Below are 16,700 nucleotides of genomic sequence, written 5' to 3'. Positions count from 1 at the left end.
CACTGTTTCTCCGACAGAGTCACATTAAGGCTTTGTTTGGGAGTTTGGAGGGGAGGGGAGGGGAGGGTTTTGGAAAAAAGGAAGGAGCAAGTGGAAGAAATAGAAGACATTGGGAGGAGAGGGCTTTAGAGGTTAATTTTTTACTCATAATAAAAAATCCCCCTCATTTGGGGGAACTCAAAAATTACATCGGGGGAGGGGTTTGGGGGGTTATGGAGGGTTTATATGAATTTTTCAAATTCAATCTATGTTGTTATAATATTCTTAAAATTAAAAGTATATTAATCATAAGTATTAGTTTATCATTCTCTAAAAAACTGTTTTTTCAAAAAATGTGAATTTTTTGTCCATTTTTCTATATATTTCCAACCCCCCAAAGCCCTTCCCTCTCTTCCCCTCCAAACCCCCAAACAAAGCCTAAACGATTAATGATCAAGTTCTCATCCAATAATAACTGTCTCATCCACGTCCATGCCTCGTAGTATAGTTAAATTCACATATGGGACCTCTCAGTTTCCCTTCTTGCAGCGACTAATTAACTAAAAAGGCCCATTAATCATGCATACGTGGAAAGGGACTAATTTTAACAAGTAATCCGGATTTTTACATATTTTGAAGTGCATATTTTATAACATTATAGTTAATCAGTTGAAAATTTAGTATTATGTTGAGTGTAACTAAATTGTACACGTATATTTAATTAATATCATTCATACTAATCATTATGTGTTGTCCTCATATAGTGGAGGAGAGCAAGCTTGCTAGAGGAGAAACAGCAATGGATAGTCATTTGTCACATGCATTCTTTCCCAATTATTATATAATTTAGATGATACATGTTTTGACAAATATCAATTTTGTCCTCATCTAATTATTATTGCATTGCTTGCATCCCTCATCACCCAGCCAGAAACAAAGAGCAAAGAAACCGATACATATAATAGAAACTCTCCATTTTAGATAAGTGGAATAGTATATATAATGGCTATATATTATGAGAAACACTTGTGTGGACCAGGACCAAGAATTTTGGTTTTGGTCACACACACAAGTTTTTTCCTTCTCTCTCTTCTCTCCTCTCTTCTCCATTTTCTCTCTCTTCTCTCTTCTCTCTCTTCTTTTTTTTTCTCTTTGTGTGACCAAAAACCACTTGTGTGGACCAGGACCACACAAGATTTTCTCATATATTATTACCTTTTATAACAAAAAAGTATTATGAAAGTATTAGTGTGTAGGCTTGGAGTGGCCCTAGTCATGGTGGATGATTTTTTTGCAGCATTAGTACTAGTGCACTTAGGAGTGATCAAAATTTGAAAGAAAGATTATGTCTTTTGTATGACACTCCATAATTTAAATACCCTAAATGCTGAAAAATATAGGCCTGTCTTCTATAATCCAATTCTAGATGAATTGGAGAAATATCGTAGGCAGAACTAAGATACAATCTTGAAAATAGTTCGAGACTAAAGGAAACGGGTTCATATACATATATTATGAGCAGTGGGTGAATCTTTTAGATTGTATGCGTATAAAATAAGTAATGTAATTTGTTTGTTATTAAAAAAAAAGTTCACAATAATACAAAAAGAAATTGTCTAAGCAAAAAAGACAAAGTTGTTATTATTATTATTATTATTATTATTATTATTATCATTATTATTATATCTTCCAAATTTCTTAAGGGCCAAAGTGACCCCATGAAAGACAATTAGCTTAGCTAGGTTACCCTACACCCTACTACATGTATCAATCTGTGATGGAGGACGGAACAGATGGGACTTGCAAGTTTATGATTGGCATTAAATTCTATTTCCAGCTACTAGAATTATTTCCTCTGTTTTTCTTAGAGCTGTCCATGTTCAACTTGGTTTCAAGGAGTTTATCAACCTCACGTGCTTCTCCAATTGAATCTTGGTACTTCCCTCCACTAATTAATTTATCCAAAACCAATCAAGATAATTGGGTGTTGTATACTTGGTCACATAATTAACAAGTTCTCGAGCTTCAATAACTACTAGTTATGTATGATTATGATTGACAACAGTACTATGAAAGTATATGAATAAAGCATTGTTTTTTGCTAACATACAAGTGGATCAAACAGAAACTGCCACATGTTCATTGGATTAAAGAGAAGGATTGATATATATGCATGACGAAAGTACATAAAAGAAAAACGACGAATAACGTGAATTTAGGACGATCTACAAGTAAGAATCTCTATTCAATGTACCCTAAGATAAAATATGAAATAAATTAGTTAATTGATGAATTAATTAATGCCTATCAATCTAGTAAACCAAAGCTAGGAAAGATTTGGACTACTTCCAACTAGGTCTTCTACCTAGCTCAACATTTCGGACAAACGACCAAGAAAAAAAAAAAAAAAAAAACTAGACTTTGCACTAGAGACATTTGATGTTGATTGATCGCGTCGGTAGTAAAGAAAAATTATCAATTATATGTCCATTGGATTTGGATTGCAAATAGTCATGGCTATACATTCATTATTCATGCACAGTTTGCATATTTGTGATTGTATGATTTAAGATTAGACGGTTATATATTCATAAAGTAGATTTTCATTTAACGAAATCTAAAATACTAATATTAAAACATGTAAGCTTCGGCTGACAAAAAAAAACATGTAAGTTTCGATCTCAATCGAATAAATACATGCAGTTATGCAATCAAATTCATTTACATTAGAGAACGTCTGGTCATATGATATACTAAAAAAATTAAAGTTGGTGGGGGGCATTTTCACAGGTGGATTCACCATATAGCATAGTGTCATTATAACCACATAGATTTTTCTCAAAAAGTTTACTTATGAAGGATTTTCATTAGAACAAAATGAAATAAAAGTGAAGGATGAACATTTTTGTAGATAAATAGGAAGAATGAAATGTTAAAAGTGGTTTGCCGGCTCATTTTGTTATAATTAGCAATTGTTAGGGTAACAAATGGGTTTGGGCTAATAAAATTAGCAAAATAAAACTACTAACGTTTGTTATTTTGAGTGAAATAGTACATAGTCTTTAATTTAATCGGATAATTTTTTTTAACACTATTATTTTAGTCACATCAAAGAATTAACCCTGGATCCGTCTTTGTTGTGCTCCATTATAAGATCTCCTTATATTTTTTTTTTGTCTCCTTTTATTATTTATGGTTTTGAAATTTTCAACTTTAATTACTCATTCGAATCCTTTTTATAAGAGACGTTTAGATCAACAAAAGTTGATGTATGTGATCCAAATTTTCAACTGGATACATAAATTTTTGTTGATCCAAATGTCTCTTATAAATAAGATCAGGATGAATATTTAATCATCAAAATGCCTCTTATTATGTTCCATATTTTCCTACAATCATGTAATAACTATTTTGATAAAAACATAAACTAATATTCTCTTAAAAGGTAAACTTGTAAAATAGTATAAGTTTTTAATAAATTTGATATTACTTTTGTCAAAAAAAAAATGATACTAGAGTAAATTTTCTTAAATCTTGTAATTTAGCCAACAGGATCCTATATTCCAGGACGGATAGGATATCCCTAATTTAAGATGTACATCATTAAAGTGAAAATTTAATAAAGTTCTTAAAACATAGAATGCATGAATGAGATAGTAAATTGTTAAGCAAGCCAAGTTGAGTTAACTGGCTTGGGAAGTTTTTTTTAAAAGGCTATTCAGTTATCTTTAGATGATAGTTTCTCCTCTAAATAATGGAAGAAAAGAAACTTTTTAATATAATAACAAAAGTAAAAAAGTGCATTTTGGTGGATTTGTATCTCTCAGTTACATATAAGTTGTTCTCCCCTTATTTGTTAGAAGATTTCTTGTAACTTTGGTTTATCTTGAAACTTCCTACTATAACTAACCATTTACACAAGCATTCCCCTCCTGGAATATTGTAGTAAGAAAAATCTAATTAAAATGACATACTCTCTTTATCTTCCTAACTATATATAAATACATGGTACCAACCTTTCTGCCTACATCTTAATATTTCAAAATACCAATTAAGTGATTAACTCTCTCCAAGCTTCAATTATACACATTATCCACATTTCTTTCTTTATACAAAACAAATCTCTGATCCACAAAATCTTCATTAAATTTCCTTTTCTCTTTCATTCCTTGAATCTCCTTTCTTTTTAATTTTATTAATTAATTTCCTTTGAGTCATGGGTTTGAGAGACATAGGAGCTTCACTACCTCCTGGATTTCGATTTTATCCAAGTGATGAGGAATTGGTGTGTCACTATCTTTACAAAAAGATCACAAATGAGGAAGTTCTTAAGGGTACTTTGATTGAAATTGACCTTCACATATGTGAACCATGGCAGCTTCCAGGTATATATGTTAATTATGCATAATTTTTAAAATATGCTAATTAATTGTGTATATTTATCTATTAATTATCTGAATTATCTTCATGGCTTGATTTAATTTATAGAGTTTTAATAATTTGTTTGATTTCTGGAATTTTTGTTTTGTTTGTCACTGCATGAATTCTTCTCATTTGTTGTTTTCCTTTTGTTTGTGTCTTTCGTACAACAAATATAGAATACCAACCTCAAAACATAGGTTATTTCACATCATAAAAAAAACATAAGTTCTTTGTTTTCTCATAAACCTTTGTTCTGTCTCTAGTTGTGTTGTCTTCCTTCATGAACTTGATCTGACAATCATGTCTGCCATATTTTGCTAAATATGGAAAGTTAAAAACCAAAAGAACACTTTCTTAGATTCCACAACCAAAAGAAAATAAGAGAGAAAGAGAGAGATGAGAATACAAGAAAAATATAAAGGGATGGAAAGGTAAGAGGAAGGGATCATTATGCATTCAGATGTGTAATGCATTCAATAAATAAAGTAATAGGTTTTTTTTTTAAATTTATTAATTACTTTATCTATAAGATATACTTCATTAATTGATGTAGATTTGCTGGTATAATTGTTTTTGCCTTTTGTATATAGTTGTCTTGTACTATAATACATTAATGAAGATGCAAGTGATGTTTTTTGAGTTCTATTTTCTACAAGGTTTCTTCTTGTCTTTTTCCTTATCTCATCATTTTTCTTCTTTCAGTTAAAACGGATTTAAAAAGCAATCAATTTATGAAGATTATATTTATCCTTTTGCGGTAAAATACAAAGTATAAGACAACAAAGATTTACTTTAATTTAATTCACATGAATAATATAATATGATCTAAAAGATTCTGCAGTGTGCACTATCAACGAATCAAAATATACAAACACTATGCACCATACAGTAATATTATTCTTGGATGATAATAACCTCATGCTACAAAGCTCATGACAGTATATTAATTCCAATCATTGCCCCTTCAAAAAAAAAAATTCCAATCATTGCAGCAAGGATTCCCCTGTATTTTTTTCATATAAAAAACGTTTTTACTTTTTTCTACATCATATATAATCGTATATATTTTTATTTAAAATATTAATTTATTTATGAGTTGATTTTTTGTCACTTATTTAAATGAGTTTCCCTTTATTATATTAATTTCTTATCAGTCCCTTCAGTTTTACGTTTAAGATAGATAAAAAAATTGGCAACTATTATTATTTAATTGAACAAAGTTGACAAAGTTATACATTTTTATCAAGCAATCAACACTGCTGTCTTTAACGGTATTATTATTCAATCACATACGTGTATAAATATACATACGCATGAATTACCTTTCTTTGATATGACTCTCTATCTACATGATTATGACTCATTATCATTCATATTATGTTTAGATATGTCATTTTTAGTGTCCCCTCATGATGAAATATAGGAAAAGCTCATTTTTAGTGTCTTTTTATTTTTGTGTGTAACCCGGGTAAAATAAAAAGTAAGAGAGATTTCAAATAACAAAATTAATTGGTATAGTCCATAAAAAAAAAAATTTTGAAGGAAGGTATGGTCCATAAAAATTAAAAAGCTATTTTTTTATATACGTACGGGACATATACATAATTTTTTCTCAAGATTAATTAGTTCTTATTCATCTACAACATTATGAAAGCATTGAAATGAGATAATAGTAAGAAGGAAGGCTATACATAAATAGAAAATACTCCTTTAAAAAAATTAGTAGCAAATATTTCCCTAACTTGGAGGCTTGAAACTTCAAAATTTGTAACCACTATGGTTGATGTCATGAAACACTAGTATGTGGTAAGATTTGGAACTTGAAAAAAATTGGTGTCATAATTTCGTAGATGACATGTGATTCCAACACACAATAGACATATGACATTTATTGTTTCTAAAATTGAACTACTAGACATATTAATTGCATGTACTATCATACCTGACCTTACCTTAACTTAGTCACGTGTTGTTGTCTATATAGTTGTTGGTATTTATTAATTAATGTGTATAAAAAATTGACCCATCATGTGTTAATTTCATGCATTGCATGCAGAGGTGGCAAAGCTTAATGCAAATGAATGGTATTTCTTTAGCTTCCGGGACCGCAAATATGCAACTGGATTTAGAACAAACAGAGCAACTATATCTGGATATTGGAAAGCAACTGGGAAAGATCGTATGGTGTTAGATCCAATCACACAAGAGGTTGTAGGGATGAGAAAGACATTGGTGTTCTATAGGAATAGAGCTCCAAATGGTATCAAAACAGGGTGGATTATGCATGAATTTCGCTTAGAGACACCACACATGCCTCCTAAGGTGAGTTTTTATGTATTGCCCTATCATTTTGCCAATGTGGTGCAACTACGTTTTTATTTTATTTTTTAAAAAAAGTTTTAGTCTCATTTCAAAACATTTAACATAGCATCAAAAGTATAAAAATTAAGGGCATCATATACTCTTGACATTGTGAACATGTGAGCTCTGATAATGTGATGTCAAAGTAATTCACAAAGTCATGTGTTTCGCATAAGCAAACTAATTTACATAATACAAGTAATTGTGTTATATAAAAAAACTGCATACTACAATTAATGACATAATATCATCCATCTTCTATGGATAAAGAAGAAAAAAGGGAAAATTATAGCTTCTCAAATACTTCAAAACATTCAACAACATCAAGAATGAAACATGAAGGGTATAAGATACTTTCGACATTGTTGAACGTTTTTAAATGATTGAATGTTGGATACATACATATTCAACAAAAACACTAGTATACCATATTAAATAAAATAAGTTCTATTAGTTAGTTGTTGGATAAAGTAAAAATTCATTCGTATTGGTGGATGAAGACAGCTAATGCCAATTTTGTGTAAGGGGTTCATAGTTGGTTGTTGTGTCCGCTTGCTTGTCTGAGCATTGGTTAGTCAGTTTCTGTTCTTTGTTTATTGCTTGACCGTGGTTGTAAACCGTAGTCGTCTTCTTTTGACACGTCGGCTTCTTTGTTGTTAATATATATTCCATTTTCGCATGTTCAAAAAAAATCTAAGGGAAAAATAAAATACTGCATTTTTTATGACAAATGAAAAATAAAAGGTTTACCTTAATTTGATGGCGTGTATTTTTGGCGTGAGGATAAAGTTTATTATACGCGTATATTTTCTTGTTTCACATATAGTTTTGTTAATTAGGTCAAATTTTTGTTGATCACAGGAGGACTGGGTATTGTGTAGAGTCTTTCACAAAAGCAAAGAAGAGAACAACAACAACAATAATAGTTCCAAACTCAACACACAACAATTCATGTATGAGACAACACCTCCATCCCTAACTTTGATGTCATCATCTCCAACAAATTACCAAACCATCCCTAGTGGCTATAACAAACTTGATTCTTTTTCTTCCCCCATGACAACACTTCATCATTTAAATCCAAACCAAAACAATTCTTCCATGATGAATCTCCTTCAATATTCTCGTGAAACAGATCCAAATAATAATAGCACGGTTACTCAAATTAGTTCCAAAGGTGATGATGGATATGGATTCTTGTGGAACATGGATTTGGAAGAAAATAGCCTAGAAGATGGTGTGGCTTCAGACTTGGATGCAATAAGATTTGAGGTTGATAATGATAATGTGGTCTTACTATAAAGATAGATAAATAAAACAAGTATTCTACATGTACATATATATTATTATAAGGTTCTTTATGTCATATATTCTCAAATTTGATTTATTTGTGAATGTATTCATTGTGTTTAGCTTTTAGTGGCAAAGGCACATGCTAGATTGGGATTTGGTGTTTCAAGATTGGGGTATATATGTAATAACACTACTAAAAAAACAGTGTTTTCGGACGGAATTTTCGGACGGATGAGTTTTTGTATGATTTTTTCAGACGGATTTGGGACAGTTTTAAAGGAGCGAAATTTTCGTCCCAAATCCGTCCCAAAATCGTGTGAAATTTTTATGGCATGTTCAAACAAGGTTTTTTCCTACAAATTTCGCACGAATTTCATTAAAAAAACAAATCCGTCCCAAAACCGTGTGAAATATTGAGACGGATTTCGGACGGCCGCTATTTTTATTTTATTTTATTATTATTAAACCTACAAAATTTGAAGAACAAATTCTTTTCATTTGAGCGGGTCAGCTAAAAAATTTCCCCCCTTTTGATGTTTTCATCAAAATTGAAAGCCAAAAACTTCCCTCTTCAATAAATTTTCCTTCATCTTTTCATCAAAAATTAAACCCTAACATTACTCCCTTTCATCTTTTTCCCTTTTTCACTTGAACTCAAAACAACACTAACCCTAAACACAACAACAAAAATTTCCAATTTTCATTGAAATCAAAATCAATCATCATGAAATTGAAACCCATCATCAACGAAATTGAACCCCATTAGTTAAGTTCCAGCTTTTCCATCGTGTTGGCCCTATTCCAGTTTTCCACCGAGTTGTTCATGTTTCAGATTTTGTTGATTATCGCGTTTGTGTACCAGGTTTTCTCATCGCCTTTGTTGTTCCTGTTCCAGTTCTTGTTCTTGAAATCGGATTCAACTGTTACTGCTCTCATCTCATAAGGTTTGTTCCTCTTTTCATCATGTTTGTTCATGTTCGTTCAATCACAAATGGGTCACTTTTGTTCCTCGTCTCATCAGAATTATTTTACTGGATTTATTATATTTAGGAGATAGAATGAAGGTGATTCTTGTGTTTTGGGAGGGTATGAGTAAAAATGGGTATTAAGTTAGAATGTCAATAGTTAACCGTAAGTATATGAGATTAACCAACAAGAATTTGGCATCCAACATGGCTTAAGATCCTTGAAAAGATGCTTAAGAAGTGTAATTATGAAGGTTTGTTTCTTAAATTGTGATGATTATCGATGTCGGCGAAGTTAGTTCGGAAATATTCAACGCTAATGTTATCATTGCTGGTGTCGGTGTTGCTGGTATTGCTCTGGTTGTACTCTCGGGAAGGTATTGTAATTTAGTCAAACCATTGGATCCAAGTTCATCTCTTGTTGCATGTGTTTAGAAGTTTTGATTTGATTTATTTGGTGATTGAACTAGAGAAATTTTGAATAATAAGTGTTAGTTAGTTGCTGCTTGTGAATTCAGTTTCAGTTGAATTGTGTTTTTAGCAATCCTTGATTGAATTTGCTGCTTGTAATTTGATTTGATTAGCTTGCTGACCTATTTTCTTGTTTGTTTCATTTCCGTGTGTTTTGTTTATATGTAAAATTTGAGTTTTTTTTTTTTAGATTTCTGCTTGTTAGTTTTCTGTTAACACTTAAAATTATTTGATTCTTTTCTATAGATTGATTTTATATTTGGGTAATTGTAATTTATGCAGTTATCAACATCTTCGTTGGCATTTGTGTATCTGCATTTCCCTCATCAACATATCGGCATCAGGTCAACATGGTAACACATTTTCGCCACTTTTGTCTTTCACATTCCTTTTCTTTATTATTCTCACTTTTGGTTAAATGCAGGTGAACAAGCTTAAAAGAGAACTTGAAACCCAAAACGTTGAGAAAGTGAACTGGGAAACTTGGATAGGTGAGTTAGACAGAACGATTCATGATTTCAATTCAACTTAAAATTTGAGTATGTAATTTGTACATTTAACATGATTTTCAATTCTGTTTTACAGGTTGTGTAAGTATTTTAGTTGTAATCTCAAGAGTTTGTTACTGTAAATAGCGGCAGCTTGTATCTTTATGTCTGATTTTCTGCTATATCTTTACATGCTTTTTTATATTTTCTTTACTTGTTTGCTTCATTTTAGGGTTCTCTTGGTTGCAGTTTCTGCAGTCTGATTAGAGTTACTCATGAGATGGTTTCCTATGATATGGTGTATTGAGATTTAGTGTTCTGGTGCAAATCAGGTATGTTTCCTGCAATTTTTTATGCATATTTTTTTTGTGCATATGGTATACTTATTTGAGTAGGAATGTTGTGTGTAGGGAGCTGCTCTATTTTTCTGTATCTTCTTGAACTCTTGTATCCATTTGCACCTACACTCCTGGTTTTGCACCTACAATTTCATTATGGCAAGTGACAAGATCAGGAAATGAAACATTGTTCTAAAGGTTAGTAACAATATGCATAATGATCTTCTCTTTTGTTAACATTGTTCTAGTTCCTTTATCTTTTAATAGGCCTAGTTATTTTTAATGCAAACTACTTGATCATTAGTTAAGATTAGCTTAGTTAGTATGTTACATAACTTATGATTTTGCTGAGTTTTACTTAATACGTGTTTGCTCCATTAGTACCATTAAGTCAGTCTTGGTCACATTCTATTGGTTTCATTATCTGAAATAGAATCCATAGGAATTAAGAATGTCTATTTGGAAGAAAGTGTTGAAGGAAAGTGGAAAAAAAAGAAGTGAAAGTGAGTAGCTTTTGATGTGAAGTAATGTCTGTTACATTTCAAATGAGAGATATAATAAACATCCATGGTTAAAAGCTTAAGCTAACATAGCTCTAAAGAAATGTCAACACATATATCCCTCAGAAGACGTAGCAGGCTCTTGTGTAGGGCAGACAATTATGTTTATTTTACTTCCAAACATAGCCTAACCATACTGTTGATGGGGAAAATTTTCTGAACTTTCAATGCCAGCTAGTGTTTGTCTCTTTTCATTTTGTCAAATGTGATGTAGAAGGCATATTGTGTTGTTGCTTATTGTATTATGTGCTTCTGTGATTAAATATCTTTGTTGATGATTTTGACATTGAATGGTTAACATAATTAAAGTGTATCAGTTTTTTTTACTATTCTACAGGCATAAGCAAGTGATGTAGGCTGCCAATGATTGCCAATGTGATGAAGCCTCAAGAATATCTCCTGAATACAATAAAAGTCATTGTTACTCTTATGTATTGTTTAATTAAGTTGATGTATGAATCAATGTTTTTTTTTAAGAGGTGTATGTGTATTGATTGATGTTACTCTTGAATGAATTATATGAATGAGACAAGATTTAATTATGCATAGTTATATATTTTGCATCCTAGTTTGAAAAGTGTTGAGCATAGAAATTTTAAAGTCATCATTGAATATAAGGGTTTGCTTAATTCCGTTTGAAAACCATTGGAATATTTAATTTAAATCTGTCCGAAAATTGTAGAAAGTTTTAACTGTATTCCGTCTGAATTGCGTAGGAAATTTTAACTTAATTCCGTCCGAAATCTGTAGGAAATTAAATTTAATTCCGTCCGAAATCCGTCCCAATTTTAGTCCAATATCCCACAAACTTAAATTCCATAGTTAGTGTGAAAACCGTGCGAAATCCGTCTGAAAGATATTTGGGACGGAATTTGGGACGGAACTATTATTTGCGACGCGGTCTTTTCGGACAACGCCCTTTCTGTCCGAAATCCGTCCGAAAACATAATTTCGTCCGAAATCCGTGGGAAATATCCGTAAATTTCGTCCCAAATCCGTCTGAAATTCCGTTCGAAAATGACATTTTTTTAGTAGTGTAAGAGGATAATATAGTGTGGTCAGTTAGTTAGGCTTTTCGTAATTACTATGATTTCCTAAGTATATTATTATTTCCGGGGGTAGGCCATTAATAATATCCTTTGTATTGTCGATTAAATGATTAATATTTGTAATAGCAATGATTATATTTTGTGTTATTTTCATAATTATTTTCCTTTCCTTAAAAAACATTTTTACATCCAATGGATATAAATATATGCACGGAGTAGCACAGACAAACAAGTCGTATGCCCATGCGAGACTAAATTTCACATGGATAGTTATTTAAGATGAGTTTTTATATTTCCTCAACAAAAAAAAAAAAAAGATGAGTATTTATATTAAATTTTAGATTTTAGATACACTCTTAGATTTTTTGTATAAACATATCATCCCTCAGATAAAAAAATCAATTACATATCATCATTTGTCTAAAATTTAATATAAGTATGATTAAAGTCACAATTTTTTTTAGCGATTCATCAACTGTGGTTTCTTTCCAAAAAAAAATCAATTGTGATTGTACTGTCGGTATATATGAACTATATTGTTTTTTTAACCAGAAAAAGATTTTCCTTTAAAAAAATTATATATATATAGGGAGTACAAGGGGTTGTATAATCTAATTACAACACTAGAATATTAAGTTGTGCAACAACACATTATGGAAGACTAAAATAAACATATCGAACTCTAACAAAATACTCACAATGTAGTAGCGGTCTAGTCATAATTAAATGAATTGATTATGCAAGAAGGGCATGTAAGGAACAATCTCAAGAGTTTATTTTGAGAATGTTTATGACTCAATTGATTGGAGGTTTCTGAATTATCTGCTTAGAAGGTTTTTTTTTTTTTTTTTAGGGAAATTTACTTAGAATGTTTGGTTTCAATGAAAGGTGGAAATAATGACGATGTTCGTTTGTACCAAAAAAAATTCTTGACAAAGTTAGTCGAAATTTTATGAGGAGTTAAAAAGAAATGGTTTTCTTCAATAGAAATAATGATAAAGTTAGTCGAAATTTTATGAGGAGATAAAATATATTTTTAGAGAACATTTCTAATGCAACTGTAGTTCAAAAAATGTTAAGTTGGATATCAAATTTATGTGAAGAAATCAGAAATCTCTCGGTTATAATATGTCTATATACGGATGAATTGTTGATAGCCAGAAGTAGCAAAGAAGAGAACGCGGAGTCTAGTTTATACATAATTTATACACCCTACGATCATTATTATAAACAAAAATCAACATTTTAAATACATTTAATTAATGATGTATATTATTATTAACTTGCCACGTGTACGACAACTATCAATAGCGGGGTCAATTTTTATTTTATTGATTGATGATAGATAGATATAAATAAATTATTTAGATCATAGGTATGATGATAGATAGATGTCTTAATTTGTCCAAGAAAAAATAGATAAGACTAATAGTAATATTAAGCACGTACATCGGAAGGATGCAGGGCCGGTCCTAAGCTTTTTTAAGTCTTAGGAGAATCAATAAATTTATACCTTTTTAATTATTTAAATGTCTTTTTTCTTATATTTTAAGTTGTAAAATATTCACCCCCGCGCCGCCGCCCAAGGTGTGCTAGAGGAGATCAACTAGAGTTAGTACAAAGACAACAAAGCCGAAATCAAAGGCAAGCTTCCGCAAAATAGCAAAAGTAATTACAAATAGATGTCCATACAAAATAAAGGATGTTGCCACCACTCATGGTAGGTGTTGGCGAAATTGATCATTTTAGTCCTAAGCCAAGTAAAAGAAAGCAACTTAACTTGATCGAGCAACTGATGTAAAGACAAGATTTTGCTATTGAAAATCTGATTATTTATTTCTTTCCAAATCTTTCAAGCACAAATGAACTAGATAAGTTTCAGAAAATGACGAGTTTGTCGAGGAAACCCTCCTAAATGACCGAACTGGTGAAAATGATCTTGAGATAAGTATCAACCGAAGAGAGATCACCAAATTTGCATCCATAGCTGACCGGAATGACGACAAGTGATGAGAATTAATCAAAACGAGTTAAAAAAATATATCTATATAATATTAACTACTAATTAAGTAAAAATAATAATTTTGATGCCCTTAAAAAAATAATGTTATGAGTTGTTGCCCCTTCGACCCACAACCAGGACCACCCAAGAAGCATGCATGCATTCAAGAATCCAAAAGTTTGATAAGTGATTTGAGTCATCACTTTTGACCTATGCAACCTCGCTTCCCCTCCTATCATTTTCAATGGGGAATCTTCCGTCTATTCATGCATTTTAACAAGCATGATTAGATGTCTAATTTGATATTTCTAACTTAGAGTAAAATAAATGGAAAATGCTAGATATCAAGTGTGGATTTTCTTGATGAATTCAAGAATGACATGGCAGAATAATCATCCTTAGATTTTAATCTTATTTATTAAAGTTTCATAAAAAAAAATATATAACACCCACCACCCCATGATTTCCGGCCAGACTGAGATTTTATTGGCTAGCATTAATTTCGGGACAATTTCTTGATAAAATCTTTCTTGATAAATAGCATTGCTCAAAATAAATATATTGTGTATGTAATTTGCATTTAATGAACTGCATGCATGGAAATTGGAAAACATAGATTCAATGGGTGATAAAATTGAAAATGACAAAAAGTGTACATAAATCTTGCACGAAATGTAGGTAACCAAAGAATCCAGCAGCATACTGCAGTCTGCAGTTGTAGAGAATCTAATTTTATAAGAATCCAGTAGCATTCTCATACACTTTTTGGACTATTATATTATATGATGCGTGATGTTCGGGTTTTCATTAGTAAATTTAATATATCTAAGATAAATTAGTAAATTTAATATATCTAAGATAAAACACGAAGAGTACTGATATTTTAACAACTTTCTATTTAAAGTGCTTAAAGAGTGTCCCGGAGGCACTCGTTAACATTTCTCTTGAGATAAAAGGAGACACGCAAAGCTTGTTAAATATTATTGGTTTGTCTCTCCTTACTTTTCATTATCTGTAGGTAGAAACTTTGATTAATCAATGAAATTCATAGCATGTGGTTCTTGAATTATTTCTAACGCATTTTGTGTTTAGTTATTTGTCGGCACACTTATTGACATGGTGTCCGGCTGCACCATGGGCTGATCAGGTGAAAAAAATTCTTCCATTCCTCACAGATCACAATCATAATAATGATATCTTAACACCTAAATTTTTAAAAATACTCGTTTAATATCTTAATTTCTTTTATTTATCTCTTTATATCACATTTATCGTATTGTTGTTTCATCATCTTATCTCCTAAGGTGTATACACCTATTGGAGTGTCTACAAATTATTTAATTTCCATCCTTTTATTTCTAAAACCATTCTTCATGTTGAAATTTCATTTATAAATATAATTGAAGCTTCAAAGGATGTGGTATTGGGTAGCTCAACTAATTTGAGCTAAGCGAAAAAGAGTTTGAGGTTTGGGTTCGGACATGGACAAAGTAAATATCAGTGTAAGAGACTAACTATTAGCATTTGTCATTGCTTCAAAGGTAATAGCTACCTTTGAGTTGATAAGCACTAGAATATGAAATCGGCACAACTAATTGAAGAAATGATATTTGTATAACCATTTTTTAACAACTTTTGTGACAACCTTCTCTTTCAGACTCTTATTATTCTTATTTTCTATCATTCTTTCTCTCTTTAATTCTTTTATCAAATTAGAAAAGAGAAAAAAAGATTGTCAAAAAAGTTTTGTAGAAATAACTGTTCAAATATGATTCCCCAATAATTAAGGCTATGAATCTATGACTGAGGGTAAATTTAAGATGACTTTTTAAAAAAACATTAGGGGACTAAATATTCCGTCATACAAGTGAACAAGGTAAAATCTGATAAGACATTAAAAACAAAGAAAATGCTAATAAATGTCTTTGAGATAGTGTTTAAACAACTAAAAGTAATAACTTTTTCCTTAAAAAAAAGTAATAATAACTTTTTGGCTTATTCAATCACCCGGTCACTTAACTTCATTGATTGTCTCAATTTGGTCCCCTAACTATAATTTGTACGAATTTGGTTCCCTATGTTTTGCTTCGTTACTAGTTTTAGTCCTTTCTGGTAGTTTCTCTCAAAAAAAACGTTAACTTATATGTACCAATTTGGTCCCTTATGTTTTGCTCCGTTCCTAGTTTTAGTCCTTTCTGTCAACTTTCTTGAATTGATTAAAATGATTGCAAAATTGAATTTTATAATGCAAAATCATGCAAGACACATTCATGATCATGAAACCGGTGTGTGACGCATTTAGGATCATGTGGCCCACTCATCTTTTTTTTTGTTAGTAAAAAGCGGGAAAAAACAAAATGAAGACATAAAATCACAACGATGAACTAAAAAAAATTATGATGTATTATATAAGGGGCCCTTGTCCATATTATGCCTAAGCCCTGTAAAACTCTAGGAAAGACCCTACAAGATCCATAAATGTTTACATCTTCTTGCCTACTCGTTATTTTAGCCCACCACGCTTCATCTCTCCAAAAACTTCAAGGTCATGTCGTTAAAAGGAAACATTCTACCATTAAAAACTATTTTGACCATCAAATATACGATGAAAGATTATTTTATAATTTCGTTATATTGAGAGATGATTGTAGTTATTATTCAGAGATGGAAAATGACGGATGTGTCCTCACATCTACGTATAGTAAGGCTCTGTTTGGTAAACCACCAAAAAGGGCTTTTAGCTTATAAGCTCATTTGACAAAAAAAGCTTTG

At 31.0% G+C, this 16,700-nt stretch overlaps 1 protein-coding gene across 1 annotated transcript; it reads left to right on the top strand.

Annotated features, from left to right (window-relative positions):
• Positions 1-3,604: 3,604 nt before the first annotated feature.
• LOC146910220 (NAC domain-containing protein 21/22-like) lies at positions 3,605-8,149 on the top strand. The gene is made up of 3 exons (XM_085725784.1): positions 3,605-4,364; positions 6,458-6,723; positions 7,624-8,149. Exons 1-3 carry the CDS (start codon positions 4,196-4,198, stop codon positions 8,062-8,064), a joined length of 876 nt encoding a protein of 291 aa, XP_085581910.1. The 5' UTR covers positions 3,605-4,195; the 3' UTR covers positions 8,065-8,149.
• Positions 8,150-16,700: the final 8,551 nt, after the last annotated feature.

The sequence above is a fragment of the Medicago sativa genome, chromosome 7 (assembly GCF_051527215.1).
Source record: "Medicago sativa cultivar Bolivia chromosome 7, Bolivia_mono, whole genome shotgun sequence".
Lineage (NCBI taxonomy): Eukaryota > Viridiplantae > Streptophyta > Magnoliopsida > Fabales > Fabaceae > Medicago > Medicago sativa.
Note: the sequence above shows the minus strand (reverse complement) of the source record. Positions and strands in the feature narration are given on the sequence as shown.

What these genes read in the sequence shown, in the direction of transcription:
- LOC146910220 (XM_085725784.1), top strand. Translation starts at nt 4,196, where the DNA reads ATGGGTTTGAGAGACATAGGAGCTTCACTACCTCCTGGATTTCGATTT. An exon ending in TGAACCATGGCAGCTTCCAG is followed by an intron (nt 4,365 to 6,457) that starts GTATATATGTTA and finishes CATTGCATGCAG; the next exon opens with AGGTGGCAAAGCTTAATGCA. An exon ending in CACCACACATGCCTCCTAAG is followed by an intron (nt 6,724 to 7,623) that starts GTGAGTTTTTAT and finishes TGTTGATCACAG; the next exon opens with GAGGACTGGGTATTGTGTAG.